The sequence below is a fragment of the Drosophila sulfurigaster genome, chromosome 3 (genome assembly GCF_023558435.1).
Source record: "Drosophila sulfurigaster albostrigata strain 15112-1811.04 chromosome 3, ASM2355843v2, whole genome shotgun sequence".
In the NCBI taxonomy this organism is placed as follows: domain Eukaryota; kingdom Metazoa; phylum Arthropoda; class Insecta; order Diptera; family Drosophilidae; genus Drosophila; species Drosophila sulfurigaster.
Window position 1 is genome coordinate 3,101,458 of NC_084883.1, and position 15,074 is coordinate 3,116,531.

General features: G+C 40.2%; 1 protein-coding gene across 3 annotated transcripts; it reads left to right on the forward strand.

Annotated features, from left to right (window-relative positions):
• The first annotated feature begins 273 nt into the window (after positions 1–273).
• LOC133842750 (uncharacterized) lies at positions 274–14,072 on the forward strand. Of its 3 annotated transcripts, none has more exons than XM_062275962.1 (7): positions 274–622; positions 6,192–6,448; positions 7,246–8,462; positions 11,476–11,877; positions 12,027–12,317; positions 12,647–12,747; positions 13,109–14,072. In XM_062275962.1, exons 2-7 carry the CDS (start codon positions 6,255–6,257, stop codon positions 13,262–13,264), a joined length of 2,361 nt encoding a protein of 786 aa, XP_062131946.1. In that variant the 5' UTR covers positions 274–622; positions 6,192–6,254; the 3' UTR covers positions 13,265–14,072. The 3 variants fall into 3 exon arrangements, with proteins under 3 accessions (XP_062131946.1, XP_062131948.1, XP_062131947.1); XM_062275964.1 differs by having other exon boundaries at positions 275–622; positions 12,033–12,317; XM_062275963.1 differs by lacking the exon at positions 274–622 and having other exon boundaries at positions 5,998–6,448.
• Positions 14,073–15,074: the final 1,002 nt, after the last annotated feature.

Consider the following 15,074-nt stretch of genomic DNA (forward strand, 5'->3'; position numbering starts at 1 on the left):
GGTTTTGAAATATGTATACTAAGAATATTATCTAAAAAAAAAAAATAAATAAAAGAAGCAACAGTTGCATGTATTGTTGGCGGTATATTGAAGACGAACAATTGAATTTGAAAAGTGCCCCAAAGAGATACATGACTTCCAAGCTGGAAGTGCTTTTTTTGGTTGAGCTAGAGCTTTTGGCTGCGGTGTCGAAGTCATCGTTGTCGTCGTCGTCGTCGGCATCGACGATGGCGAAGTTCGTTCGACACACGCACAAAATGCAGCCAAGCTGGCGAGCCGAGACACAGTTCAGCTCGAGCTACGGACGCGAACTGTCGTTGATTATCGTGTGCGGCATTTTGCAGCACTTGCAACGCGCGGATTCAAGCGGAAACGGAAGTGCAGCGAGAGGCAAACGGTTAACTGTACAAACTGTTGCTTGGTGTTCTTAGTTTATAGTACCAATAGCTCTACTTGTGCACGAAGGAGACGCAGCGAGAGTGCGGGAGTGCGAGTCGGAGTCGGACTGGGAGTGGGAGTGGGACGGAGATAGCAAGAGTGTGTTGTAACGCAATTAAGACAATTAGAAAAGTTCATTTCGGAAATTACAAACAAGCGCAATTTGCAAAAACAACCCAGAATGGTAAACATAAAATATGATTTCCTCCTAAGTTGAGACTAAGTATAAGTCTGTGTGTATATATGCGTGTGTGTGTGTGTGTGTGTGGGAGTGGAAGAGTAGTGTGTGTATGTGTGTGCTGTCTGCTGCTAAGCTGCGATTTGACATGTTGATTTATGCGCTGCTCTTTCTACGCTCAAACTTCTCACTTACGAGAGACTGCGTCTGTCTGCGTGTGAGTGTGTCTATGTATGCCTGTGCGTGTGTCAGTGACTGTGTGTGTGTGTGTGTGTGTGTGTCGGTTGCTGGGATTACGCGTGTCCCTGTTAGCACTTGTTGCTCGTCGTTCGCCGCACAGGACACTCGCTTAATTGCTAATCCTCGCGCCCAACTTTCTCAGCCAGACGCGTCTAATTACACCCAACCTGCGCCACAATTGTGCTCCATTGTGGCACCCACACACACACACACTGTGGACGGCCGAGATTGCCCCCAGCACCCACAAATGACGCATTTAAAACTAAATTGTTGGGCCCGTTTCTCAGTTCGCCTCAGCTAGTCACTTAATATGCCATCAACATGAGATTTGCACAAATGGCGCACGCCAAGAATTATGTGTTGCAATAAAATCGATGGGCTGCGCGGGGTCAGGGATCGGGGGGTCGGTGGTTGGTGCCAAGTGGCTGCCCAGAATCTAATAACTAAGTTGCGAACGTGACTTTTAGCCTAGAATTCTAATTCGCCATTGCCATTTCTGTTTTCGTTCTTGTTGTCGTTGTCGTTGACCAGCAAGAGAACTCAGCCCCCATTTTGCCCCACTAAGTAGGCTACACTTTCTTGACGTCCCTTGTATATTGTTTGATCCTAAGTGTTTTATGGACTTTTCTTGTTTATGCTGCACACACACACACATACAGACAGCAACATCAACATCAACACACACTCAGCAGCAGCAGCAGCAGCAACATATTCATTTTTCACCACAAACGCTAATTCTGGGAGCCAAGTGCTGGCCGGCCAGAACTCAGCCGATATCCAAAGAGTAAGCACTAAGCACTAAGAGGTGCGGTGGTTGCTCAGAAAATATTTATGTTTACTTATGTATACAGACACGTAGAGACGTATACGTTATGTGGGCGTTAAATATGTGCTTAACGGGTGCGGGCATGTAATTAAGCAAAGTTTACTTAAAAGGGTTGAGCCACTCTCTCCCTCTCCTCTGCGTTGGACAAGACGAAACAAGTCGTTCACTGGTTAGAGGTTTACCCATAAGCTAATAGCTCTTGGCACTGCACTCAGGTTCATTACGCTTGATGATGATGATGGTGATGACGTTGTTATTAGAGAGCTGTCACAAGGCAAGGCTAGGAGTAGCAGACAGTTTTGGCCACAGGTCAGAGACATTTGAACTTTTCGATGACTATTCCAAACAGCGTATATTTTTCCAAGTAACTCTCACAAATTACTCAGTCGCCAATCCTTTTCCTTCGTTATGCTCATTACATCCCTCTGCTGTGTTTTTATACCCGCTACCCATAGGGTAGACAAGTATTACAACTTTGTGCCTCCAGGAATTGTATTTAATATATATACATATTATATATGTAAAATTGTGATGCATACAATAACAACTATAGTCTCTATGATTCCTTCAAATTTGGTTGCGGTCAGATAAAAATTGGAGAAGATATTTTAGAAATTCTTTTTTATGGGGAAAAATTCTTACTTCGTGTCTTAGTTTCTTTGGCTAACAATCTGGTATATTTTTACACTCTTGGTATATTTTAAATGGTACTATATAAAAATACCAAAAATCTAACATTTGGTATATTTCATTGTTATTTTATTTTGGTATATTTTATGAATAATACCGCAATATTTTGTTGTTAATCAAAATGAGTGACGGGTATCTCACAGTTGAGCTCACTAGACTAAAACTTTCTTAGTTGTTTATTCACAAATCCCCTCAAAATCAAATCAGTTTATGGCCTCAGGTTATCTTTCCGCAAATGTTATGCATAACTTTGAAATACAATAAAAACAAATGCATAAGTTATTCATTTTTCATTATTGAATTCCATCACCTGTGTGAGTTGGTCAGGAGAATAGAAAAAGAGAAATATATTGAGTCTGCTGCCTTATCAAATATGTAGCAATTATATTGACCCTGCAGATAGCTTTGTTCCTGCTACCTGCTTAAGTGTGAGTCGCATATCGTTTATGTAAAATTCTTACAAATTCCATGTGTTGAAACACAATAGCATAAGCTCACTGCGTTCCTATGGCGTAGGCTCTGATATCCCTGTCATGCATAGACAATTCTCGTAATGCCAACACACAAACTGATTCGTTTGCGACGACAGACAGAGATAAATAGACAAAGATGCCATGAGATAAGAGTGAAAGGGCGAATAAGATTGGAGCTGACATTTTTGTGTCTCTGTTGCTTTTGCTTTTGCTGTTCTCGGTGTCCACAGATTTTTCGCATAACCAAAACTGTTGTCCAATGTTATCAGCACTGGAAAGTTACACGGAACTGTGTTTTCTATTCAACATTTGTATGATTATTCTATCCATGCTTCCAAGCCAGCTTACTCCCCTACACTGTCCATGTGTCTCGCCATCTGTCTGTCTGTCCGTCTGCCTGTCTGTCCATCTGAATGATTGGTTGTGGTGGCAACAGGCCAGGTTACGTGATTCCCAGGCACACTGAAGCGTAGTTAAATTAACTGAGTGCAGTGCTCGACTATAATATACTCTGTAATTAACTCTGGAGAGTTATTAAAGCTAATATAGTTGCTGTAAAGTAATTGAAAAAGATATTAGAGAATCTCTAAATAATAATACTTTGATTTGCATAAATGAAATCTCAGCTACAACATAAGCTAAGAAAGTTCATAATATTCAAGAACTTGCTCTGCCATGTCAAGTTAAATTAAATTTAAATTTAACACTTTGCTCTACTTATTGATTTTGTGAAGCAAGCACGTTTTTCAGCTAAAGGTAAATGTCATAAATATTCTTGGAAATAAGTAAAGCCATCAGTAAGTTTTATCTCTGCTAATTACTTCCGCACAACTGAATAGAATTTACAGTATACTTTTGAACGTTGAATGTGCCACCAGTTGCAGTTATTGTCGCAGCCAAGTAAAGCCCCAAAGGGCAGCCCGTTTAGGGAGTATATAGAAGTAAGAATACAATCATATATACCCGAGTAGACGGTGAGTTTTCGCCCTCAGTTGGCTGCTTCCATATTATTTGCTTTACAATATGAGCACGTATCCACGCAGCCACGCTTTTGTATCTGCTCAGAGCGAAGGTGAGTGGGTGACTGGCTATTTGTATACGCTGCACACACAATACAATAGATAACTAAACGCGTGGGGTGATGAGGTGGGGACAGGAGAGCAAGCTATGGCAACAGTTGAGACTCGATGAAAATGAGCTCCGCAGGAGCTGGACAATAAAAGGAAGACACTAGATTTGCTCATGTAAGTGCTGGACAATTTTATAGCAGTGTCGCTGGCGCTTTTGCTGTTGCTGTCGTTGCACGTTGCAGGAGTATAACTATATGTTCTTTTTATATTAGGAACAACCATAAAACTGTAGTACAAATAGTTAAAGAGCGCCTTTATGCAACAATCAAATCAGCAAGAGAAATGCCAATGAAAATCGAAATCAGTTGACAGCTCGAATTGAACTTTGTTCTGCTGTTAAAGATCAATTGCTTAGACGTTTGAACTGGCACCAAGTGATGCAAGTACAACTTGCCACAGCCAGACACCTGAGTTCGCACATCACGTAAATGAAATCAACTTAACTAAATTCGTCCTATGAATGAGTCTACGGAAGCTGAGAAAAAGGTTTTTTGTATTTTATAAATTTAGCATTTACGAGACACTTCATGAAACAAAGTTAATATTATAAAGATAAAATAAAAAGGTATTAAATTTAATTGGTGTTTAAAATGAGAGGATGATGTGGGAATCACTAATCGAATGTTAGCTTAATCTGATTTGAATTTTTCTGGAAATTGTCATTTTACTTTTAGTTAAATATCTAAATCCTAAATTCTGTTTTTCATTGCATCGATATTTAATTAATGTTTGAACTGCGTTTCAATTGAAAATTAAAATAATTATAAAGGGAGACCAACAAAGAAGAAATTGCACTTGAATTTACCATTCCAGAGGCGTAATTAGCCATACAGAAGTATTTCTCAAATACCTTCTAAAATTTGTATCCGATCACAATATATGTATTTCTCAGGAATAATAAATATTATAGTTATAGTTGTCTGTATTAAAATTAGACTGTAGCTTCAAAATATCGCTTGTGATTTGATTTTTATCGATTTGCGGCGGCAGAAAAATGTGAGGTAAAAAAACTGATAAACTTGATCTTCAGATAAAAAATATATATAGTATGTACTTTACAGGGTCGGAGATGCCTCCTTCTGCCTGTTACATGCTTTTCTGTGGGAACAAAGTTATAATACCCCTTAATGCATAGCCGCAACAAAAATCTGGTAGGTTCTTGCGTCTCTCGATGGAACAATTATCATTTTGTTGCAGCAATACAAAAATATTAGATTTGTAGTATTAGTAAAGATTATTTGAACTGAGTTTCGTATTCAATCACAAAAGTTTAAGGCAGAGCATGTTACCTCGGTGTTACATGCGTAATAAGGATGCCAAGTTAAATTAAATGATTGATGGCGTTAATCATGTGAAAGTAGGAGTAGGATAATTTGTTTGGGATTACAAATTTAGTTAACTTGATTCAACATTCAACAAGTTAGCGTCTCTAATTGTCTGTCGAACCTCACTCAGTGGCATTGTCGGCTGAACCTAGATTAGGACAAGAATCTTTAAACTGCTGACAAACTACTTTGCTGTCAGTACAAGTCGTTCTCTGCGTGTGAGTTTGCGTGTGTCTGGCAGTTCGGTAAGCCAGCTAAAAGACAAACATCAAGTTTTTGCCCGCACACACACAGCGGGGAATCAATGGCAGCCGAGGCAGCTTGTTGCATGCAACGTGCGACAAAAGACAACATTTGAAAGCTGCAACAAAATGCTTTAAGAGCTTAACCTCACAGCTGAGTGGACAGCCGCAAAGTGGGTGGGGAGGAGGAGTTAAGGTGGGGGGTTTCAACCACAGCCACTTGTGCTGTCAACTTTGAGGGAGCCACAACGCAAAATTTCATAAGCAATTTGCTGACACACGCTCACACACAAAAACACACACATCGAGACACACGCACAACAAATTTGCTAAGCCCGTGAGCCATTTAGGCGGAATTGTGGTGGCCAAAAGGGGGTGGGAAAGAGGGGGCAGGGGAGGGGGAAAGGAATGATGGCTTGGTCGAGGCCGCGGCCGTGGTCTTTATGTGTTTTGCGTTTTGCGTTTTATTGTAGTTTTCATTATTTTATTAAATAAAGATAAAACCATAAATTATGTTTGCTCGCTGCGGACTTTTAGGCAAATGTGTTTATGTGTGTGTGTGGGTGTGGGTGTGGGTGTATTTGTGTGTTTGTGTTTGTGTTGAGTAATGGCCCGTAATATTTACACATGAGTTGCGACCAACTTTCAGCAGCATCAGCAGCAGCAGCAGCAAAAGCAAGAGGACTAAACGCCAGTCGAGCAATTGGATAAAATGGCTCAACAGCAGCACAGCTGGGATGGCGGCGAGTCATCAGCTGGTGGCGCAGGCGGAGGAGGTGGCTATGGTGGGCATGGACATGGGCATCAACAATCCCATGGGCATGCACATGGTGGCGGACACAAGACGCCAGCACGTGCGGCCAGCAATCCTTTGCCCTACAAAGGCGCCACGCCCAAGTCGCCCAGGTGAGTAAACACAAATAAAATTCTAAATACGAGATTGAGTTGGTTTCACAGAAAAAAATAATAAAAAATTGCAAAATAAACACGTTAAATTAAGCTTGAAAAAGTCTCAATATCAGTATAATCCAAGATTTACTTAATTTAAGTACGCAAATATTTCATTGTTTTAATAGCGAAATGCTTAAATTCCAGTTTCAAATTTAATACTATATGGTACTGTTATACCCCATACCCATAGGGTAAAAAGGCATTATAACTTTGTGCCTCTAGGAAATGTATGTACAAGGCAAAATGAGGCGTCTCCGACCCTATAAAGTATTATATAAGTATATATTCTTGATCAGACAACCGAGACTTTATTTATATGTCCGTCTGTCCGTCTGTCCGTCCGTCCGTATGTACATAGTGTATCAATATATCTAAAAAAAACCGATGGTATATTTTTAGTATTGCTTTTATTGGAAATGAGTCTACGACATTCGACTGTAGCATTCTCACTTGTTAAAATTATTACAATGTCCTTTTTTTTGTATAATGCTATATACGAAATCCCAATTAAATCGATTACCATTTAAAATTAAGCAACTTTAAGAATGAATGGGGACAGCTCTACTAACAGACCTAAAATGGAAAAAAATGATGAGTAGATTAGGAAAGGAAGATTCTAGACTACCTTTAAGGAATTCCTTATCGTTTTAATCGTCAAACAGGATTCATTTAACAAATTTAAACAGAATTATGGCTAAAGTAGAACCGAAATTGCTTTCCATTTTCAAATATTGTCTTTTCTCTCTGTGCAGGAGCTATCATCCAGCGCCGCCCTCGGTTTATGCCACGTCCACACAGTCCGCCTATGGCTATGGCAGCTATGAGCCTCCGCGCAGTCCCAAGATTACCACGACCTTTGCCAACGACAGCTGCGATGAGGTGAGCAGCTCGACACCGTCGTCCTACTACCAAACGCCCACATCGGGCTCGGCCTCGGGATCCATGGACGACTCCTCGTCGCTGATGAGCGGCCATGGCGTGCGCAGTCCCAAATCCCCGTGTAAATTTGTCTTTGATGCCGTCAGTCCGGGTCCCGGCATGGATCAGGCAGCGCTGGGCCGCAAGTTTGAGTACTACGAACCCATCTCGCCGGATGATGGCTCGCTGTACTACGAGCCACCGAGTTCGCCTCGTCGCCAGGGCTCCAAGAAGCTGATGCGTTCAAAGCAGCCTCTAGAAACGTTGCCACAGTTGACCACAACAGGTGTGGGCGGGCAACGCGGGGGGAGTGGTAAGCGACGTCGCGACGAGTGGGAGCTGCCGGTGATAACCAAGATTGAGGCACGTTGCCTCAATGCTGCCGCAGCAGCAACATCCACAGCAACAACTGGAGCAACAGCAGCATCTTCTGCGGGTGGCTACAGCAGTGGAGGAGGAGCTGGAAGTGCTTCCACTGGCAGCTACTATGGCCTGAAACGCGACTCGTGTATTACGGAGTGCACTCAGCTCTCAATGGAATCGGGTGAGATGACACAGCACACGAACAGCACACTGGTGACCACGACAACCACAAGCTTCAGCTACACGGACACCGATGCTGGCCATGTCACCATGTCGGATGAACCGCATTCGCATCGTCAGCGACGTCATGCCATCAACATTACCTCCAATCCTGGCTATCAAGTGCTCCACAGCTCGCACTCCACCTTGGATCGCACCTGCTCGGACAGTGTTGTCTCGCTGCGCTATCGGAAGTCCACCAGCGATCTCACCAAGGACTCGGAGCACGAGCTCAGCGGCTGCAAGCCAGCCAAGCCCAAGCGCGATCCGGTCGAGTACAAGCCTCGACGTCGAGGCAGTTCCAAGGGTGGACTTGCCTATCTGGCCAGTCGTCGCAGCTCACGCGAGTCCATGAAGAGCGCCGTCTCCAACACATCCATCTTCTCCAACGATGACATCGGTCCGCTAGCCTTCCAGAGCTCCAATCGCGGGCGACAGCGACGCACCTCCAATTTTCTCGAGTTGCCAGGTAAGTAAAGAGTTATGCTGCGATGTGATATTCTCTGAGACTATAGCAAATATACATACATTAGGTAGATTTTGGACGTAGACCCTTTAAAAACTTTAAGAAATTGCTGTTTGTTAACTACATTACTACTGTAGTAGGACGTGTGCCTACACACACATACATACATATACTTTAACTCGATGCTCTCTCGGCTATCCGAACTCTCTCTCTCTCGATATTGGCTCTCTTTATCATTTCTCTCTTTTCACATTCGTATTATACATAATTAAGCTGCGCGGTCAGTCTTGATCGAGCAGCAGAATAAATCAGACGCTAATCTGCAATTCGTGTTTTATTAAGTGTGAACAACTACCACAATTTCAGAAGTGGGATCGGCTAAAAAAAAAATGAACACGCCTACATTTAAGAAGTACACTACGGCACAACTGAAGAAGTGGCTGAAAAACAAACTGTTAGGAAATATTTATGCTAAACCACAACTGTTACGAGATTGTTATGCTAAATCACAACTATTAGAGGATCAATTTATTAAGGGCGATAGATTAAATGCAAAAAAAAACTTTTATGGAATTATTAGAAGAAAATAATTAAGAACAACAAAGATTTATCAAATTAGTAAACTCAGCTTCTACTTCCATGTTTACATGGAAGAAACTTTTCAATGTTTTAATCAGGCAAGAATTAAATAATAAGTAAAAATGTATAAAAATGTTTTACTGTACGAAATAATAGTAAAAGTATTAGTTAAGATTTATTTTTATTCTTTGTAAAGTCAAGATCAGGAGATCTGGTTCGCAGGATGGCCGAGTTGTAGTAGGACGTGTGCCTACACACACATACATACATATACTTTAACTCGATGCTCTCTCGGCTATCCGAACTCTCTCTCTCTCGATATTGGCTCTCTTTATCATTTCTCTCTTTTCACATTCGTATTATACATAATTAAGCTGCGCGGTCAGTCTTGATCGAGCAGCAGAATAAATCAGACGCTAATCTGCAATTCGTGTTTTATTAAGTGTGAACATCTACCACACTACATTTGTATAATTCGGTCCGCCAAATGTGTTGAAGAACTGCAAAGTCATGACTAAACCATGGATTGAGCATAGTTTCACATTTTTATCAATCTATTTTTCCTTTATGCAACATATTTCAAAATATGTAAGTGTACAATTATCAACTCATATTTTAATGAAACTAATCTTTCGGTCATCGAAAATCACCAATCTTAATCATAAAAAAATATTAAAATATGATTGAATAAGCATAAATCTAGATTCAGTAAAGATAATTGAATGTGTATCACATATCAATATGTTTTCTTATTTATTGTTTCATAATATTACCAGTTAGAGGTTATAAATTATGAAGCTAGTAACCAAGATTCGCCTTTATTATTATTAATATGCTATTGGTTTATGTTTAACTTGTTTAGTTCTAGTTAAATTGCTTCTTATTAATATTTTCCTTTTTATACCCGCTACCCATAGGGTAGAAGGGTATTATAACTTTGTGCCGGCAGGAAATGTATGTAACAGGTAGAAGGAGGCATCTCCGACCCTATAAAGTATATATTCTTGATCAGCGTCAACAGCCGGGACGTCCGTCTGTGTGTCTGTCCGTCCGTCTGTATGAACACCTAGATCTCAGAGACTATAAGAGATAGAGCTATAATTTTTTTCGACAGCATTTGTTATGTTTGCACGCAGATCAACTTTGTTTCAAAATTTTGCCACGCCCACTTCCGCCCCCGCAAATCAAAAAAATTGAATAACAAGCGTAATTGTAAAGCTGCGAAGTTTGGTATATACAATAGTAACTGCAGTATTTATGATTTCTGAAAATATGGTTGCGATCAGATAAAAATTGTTTAAGTTATTAAAGAAATAGTTTTGTATGGGCAAAAACGCCTTCTATGTATGTGTTGTATGTATGCGTATACGTATATACATGCTCGCCTCTATATTTGTATCTGTATGCAAGAGGCAATGCGATAGCTCTATTGGTAGAGTGCAAGCCGCCCATGTTGTGGTGCCTGGGTTCAAACCCGCTCGAAGTACAAACTTTTTTTTTTGTTTAACCACCCGGTCGGTGGTGCTCGAGTTCAAATCCCGATCGAAAATACATGCATATTTATTTTTAATATTTTGAGATTATTACCGTAATATTTTGCTTTTATTCAAAATGGGTAGCAGGTATTTCACAGTCGAGCACACTCGACTGTAGCTTTCTTACTTGTTTTATTTTCTCTTCATAAATATTGAATTATTTTATTTTTATATTATAATATTTTAATAGTTTAAAGCTTAAACTATCATTATTTGGTGATAATTATAAATTGATCTAAATTTAAGTTACTTTTTTACAATTATCATATTTATAAAAATGTAAATAGGTTTTAGCTTAGGACAAACCATCTTCAACTTTTGTAAGAAAACTGAAAAATTACGCCAAAAAAAAATTAACGAAATAGCCGAATGATAAATAATGATAAATAATGATACCTATGAACTAGTTATTAACTAAGTAATTCAGTAATCATGTTTTTAATTAGCATTAGCAAATATAGGGTTCAATTTATCGAAATAATAACATAAACGTATATAGAATACATTTTTTTCTATTTATTTCATTTTCGGGTTAAGTTCTGTTTAAATTAGGATACTGCAGCTTAACCTAATTCTATATTAACAATTGTCTAACTAAACATAGTGGAAGATCAGGACTAGATTTACATCGTATTAAAAAAAACATTTACATATTTACATCACACAATCAATATAGAGACAGATTAGAATATTAGCCAAGATTCATACAAAAGCAAAGTGTGTCCTATATTTTATTCGAATGACACTAAATTCTAACTCGAGTTATTAGTTGATAGACATTATTCAGTTAAATCAGCTTTCAAGTTTTAGAAAGAGTTATAATAAAAGTGATGAAGTGTACGCGGATATTACACATTCAAGTTGATGCTAACCACTCCAAAATTTTCCTAATTTCTCAATAGTTCCCGATCACATTCGTCCGCGCGTCTGCTCGTTGCCAGAACGTCCATATAATCCGAGGGCCAGCGATGATCTGTATCGACTGCGCCACTTTTCGATAAGCAAGGGCAACGTGGTCAACTGTGGCGACTCGATCATCTCGCGCAGATCCCGCAGCAACACCAGCGTGAACTCAACCAACAGTCGGGCCAGCGAGAGGTCGCCTTTCGAGGGCAGCTGTTGTGGCGCCGGCTATGCCAATGTGGACTCTCTGCCGGCCTCTCCCGATGAATCGGAAAATTTGGAGCCACCGCCGCCGGCACGATATCGGGTCGTCATGCTGGGCGATGCAGGTGTGGGAAAGACGGCGCTGGTGAATCAGTTTATGACATCGGAGTACATGCACACCTACGATGCGAGTCTAGGTAAGTTGACTGTCCGGTGGGAGGTGGAGACGGATAGCAGTGGGACAGTGAGTAGTTTGTGCTACCCCAAGTTTTTTGATGTGGAACCTATGCCAATCCCATTGCCGCTGGTTTCCGCTTATGTCTATAGAGTTTAATTCTGATCTGAGTTTTAGACGATGAGTTCGGCGAGAAGACGGTGAGCGTTCTGCTGGACGACGAGGAGTCCGACATGGTATTCATCGATCATCCCAGCGTCGAGATGAGTGTGGAGAACTCGCTTTCGACGTACGAGCCTCACGGTTGCGTTGTTGTCTTCTCCGTCGTCGACAAGGGCTCATTTCGCATTGCCGAGGAGATTATCAATTATTTGTGGCAGGAGAATTATACCAAGGACAAGGCAGTCATATTGGTTGGCAACAAAGCGGATTTGGCTCGGGCACGGCTTATCACATCGCAAGGTAGGCAATCAAGATGGTTTTTCGGTTAGTGATGAGCTCGTGTCGCCGAGTGACACGACTCCGTTTGAGTCATGTTCACGTTCTCATTAGCCGTTTTCCTGCAACTAGAGATGTGCGAGTATCACTCCGTGACACGACGTTGCTCTAGTCTCGTGCTCACGCACTCATCTCTAGCTGCAAAAGAAAAGCCTATGAAATCCAGGACTTAATTATGATGGCTTGATTTCATTGCCGTTTCATCCCCATTTCCCACTCGCCATTCACCACTCGCATTTCCAATCTCATTTCATATTTCACTCTTCATTTCTGCTCTCCTTCCACCCACACAGAGGGCAAAACGTTGGCCGCCTCACGCGATGCCAAATTTATTGAGACGTCCAGCGGCATACAGCACAATGTCGATGAACTGCTCGTCGGCATATTGAAGCAGGTAAGCAAGGCTCTTAGAGTAGTAGGTTACGCTTCAGTTACTTCCCCTCACCCACCAGAACACATTGAGGCTTTGCGGTTATTTAGGTTTAGGTGCGAAATACACGCAACTCACTGATGCATGCGAAAATTGTGCAGGAAATAACTTAAATGGATTTGCGGTTACTCGTTGGCTGTCGGTCGGTGTGTATGTGTGTGTGTGTGTGGCTGTGTGGTAAGCACCAGTTTGCTGGCCTTGTCAGACCCAAAAGCTCACTAATTAATGAAAATTGTGACAAAGTCCGGATATTTAATATACCTCCCATTTAATGGCGATTCAATTTCAAATGGGGGTGTTGAACAAATATTTTCGTGTTTTGCAGATGCGCCTCAAGGAGAAACGCGAAAAGAAATCTACCTCGAAGATGAAAACCTCACGCACCCACATATCCCTACATCTGGCAAAGGAAATTCTACAGAAAATTTGCCTTAGCGACATTTCCAAATCCAAAAGCTGTGAAAATCTTCACGTGCTTTAAGAGAATCGAGCAAATCAGGCAGCAAATCAGAGCTAAACCTAAAATACAAGAAAAACGAAAATGAAATAAAATTATTTTGCTAGTATTTTAAAGAGACCGCAATTTACATAAATACATAGCCCAATATTATCTACCATATAGACGTACTCGTAAATACCTAAGTTATATAGCCAATGCTCAGCTTGCTAAAACTGTTTTTGATGTTCTCTTTTTTAAAGCATTTTTACGAGTATTATAAAGTCGACGAATTATTATGAACGTTGCAAATATGTTACAGCCAATTTGTGTACAACATATGCATGTATGTCATACTATAGTCCTATATGCAGCAAAATATATGTAAATCTATATGTATGTGGGTACAGTTGAGATGAGTGTGTGTGAGTGTATGCATAGCTGTCTGTACATAAAGAAAGGTTATTAAACTCTGACACAAAAAAGAACCTAATAAAAATGTTGCTGAAATTTGCAAATAGTATTTAGCATTGGCATGCCAAAAGTCTCGTTAGCCTGACTTGTGTAGGTTAATAAAAATATCAAAAGCGCAGACTTTTCTTGGTAAAAAAATTAAAGCTCAAATTCGAAAATGCAGATCTAACAAGTTAGGAATCTATAGTCGGGATACCCGCTACCCATTATTACTAAATGCAAAAGCGGCGTTACAGTTAAAACATACCAAATTGTTATATACCAAAAACAACTAAAATACAGCGAAAGCTATATGTGGATAGACAGGTGGTATTATTGTCAAAATATACAAAATTAAATTACGGGAAAATACTACAATATACCAAAAGTTGTATGTGTACAGGCCAAACGCAAAACATATCTAAAAGAATATTCAATTAATGTACTGAAAAAATACTAAGACATACCAAAAGCTCTATCTCCTACCAAATTTGTATACTGCAGTATACTACTAAGATATACCAAAAAGCTCTTTCCTAGCATTTGGTATATCTTAGTATTCCTTCAGTGCAGTAATTTGTTATATTCCCTTCTTCCTCCTTCTTCCTGTCACTTACATTTCCTGTCGCAGCTATAATACCCTAGCTAATTGGTAACTGGGATAAAAAGGATAGACAGAATAGCCTGCAGTGACTGCGCCTGCAACGTTGACCGCACCTCGAACGAACAGTCAAAGAAAACAAAGCAGCAAATCAAGATATGGTAGAACAAGTCATTAGCTCGTAGACGAGTATAAATGACTAGTGTCAGGCCTCCGACTCGCGATTGTTTCTTTTGTTTATGGCGGATGTTTTGATTGGGTTTCTTAGTTAAACCCAGACGGCAATCGAACAGAGACCGAACGGGACGATAAGTCGGGGCAAGTGTCTGGCCTTGATGTTGGCACCGCACCTACTTTTAAAGGCAGACCTCGTTGATAAGCGAGACGCGTGTCTGACTGTGACTTGTGATTGGGCGTGGCACACACACAAGCACACGCATACTCACACACATAATCACAAAAAATGCCCACATATGTATGTGCTCGTAGTTAAAAGAAATTAAGCAAAAATTAAACAAATATATTTCTATGTGTTCCATGCGATTTTTAATATGCTGTCAATTTTTTTCTAAGCGTGAACTCAAGAATAGCCCACAGAAATGTTGTAGAGAACTATTTTATTAAGAATATAATGTTTATAAATGTGTTTTAAGAGTTTACACACATACAAATAACATACATATATACATATATAGTGGATATATATTATAAATGCATATTTATGAAAGAGCTCCTTTGAGTACTTCGAAACAAGCAAAACAAAAAAATCTCTTCCAAATCGTAAAGAAAACTCATATCGGA

Bases quoted from the DNA above. Each gene is read 5' to 3' on its own strand.
- LOC133842750 (XM_062275962.1), top strand. From the start codon at position 6,255: ATGGCTCAACAGCAGCACAGCTGGGATGGCGGCGAGTCATCAGCTGGT. The intron at 11,878-12,026 runs GTAAGTTGACTG...TTCTGATCTGAG, and splicing joins CACCTACGATGCGAGTCTAG to TTTTAGACGATGAGTTCGGC. The intron at 12,748-13,108 runs GTAAGCAAGGCT...CGTGTTTTGCAG, and splicing joins TCGTCGGCATATTGAAGCAG to ATGCGCCTCAAGGAGAAACG.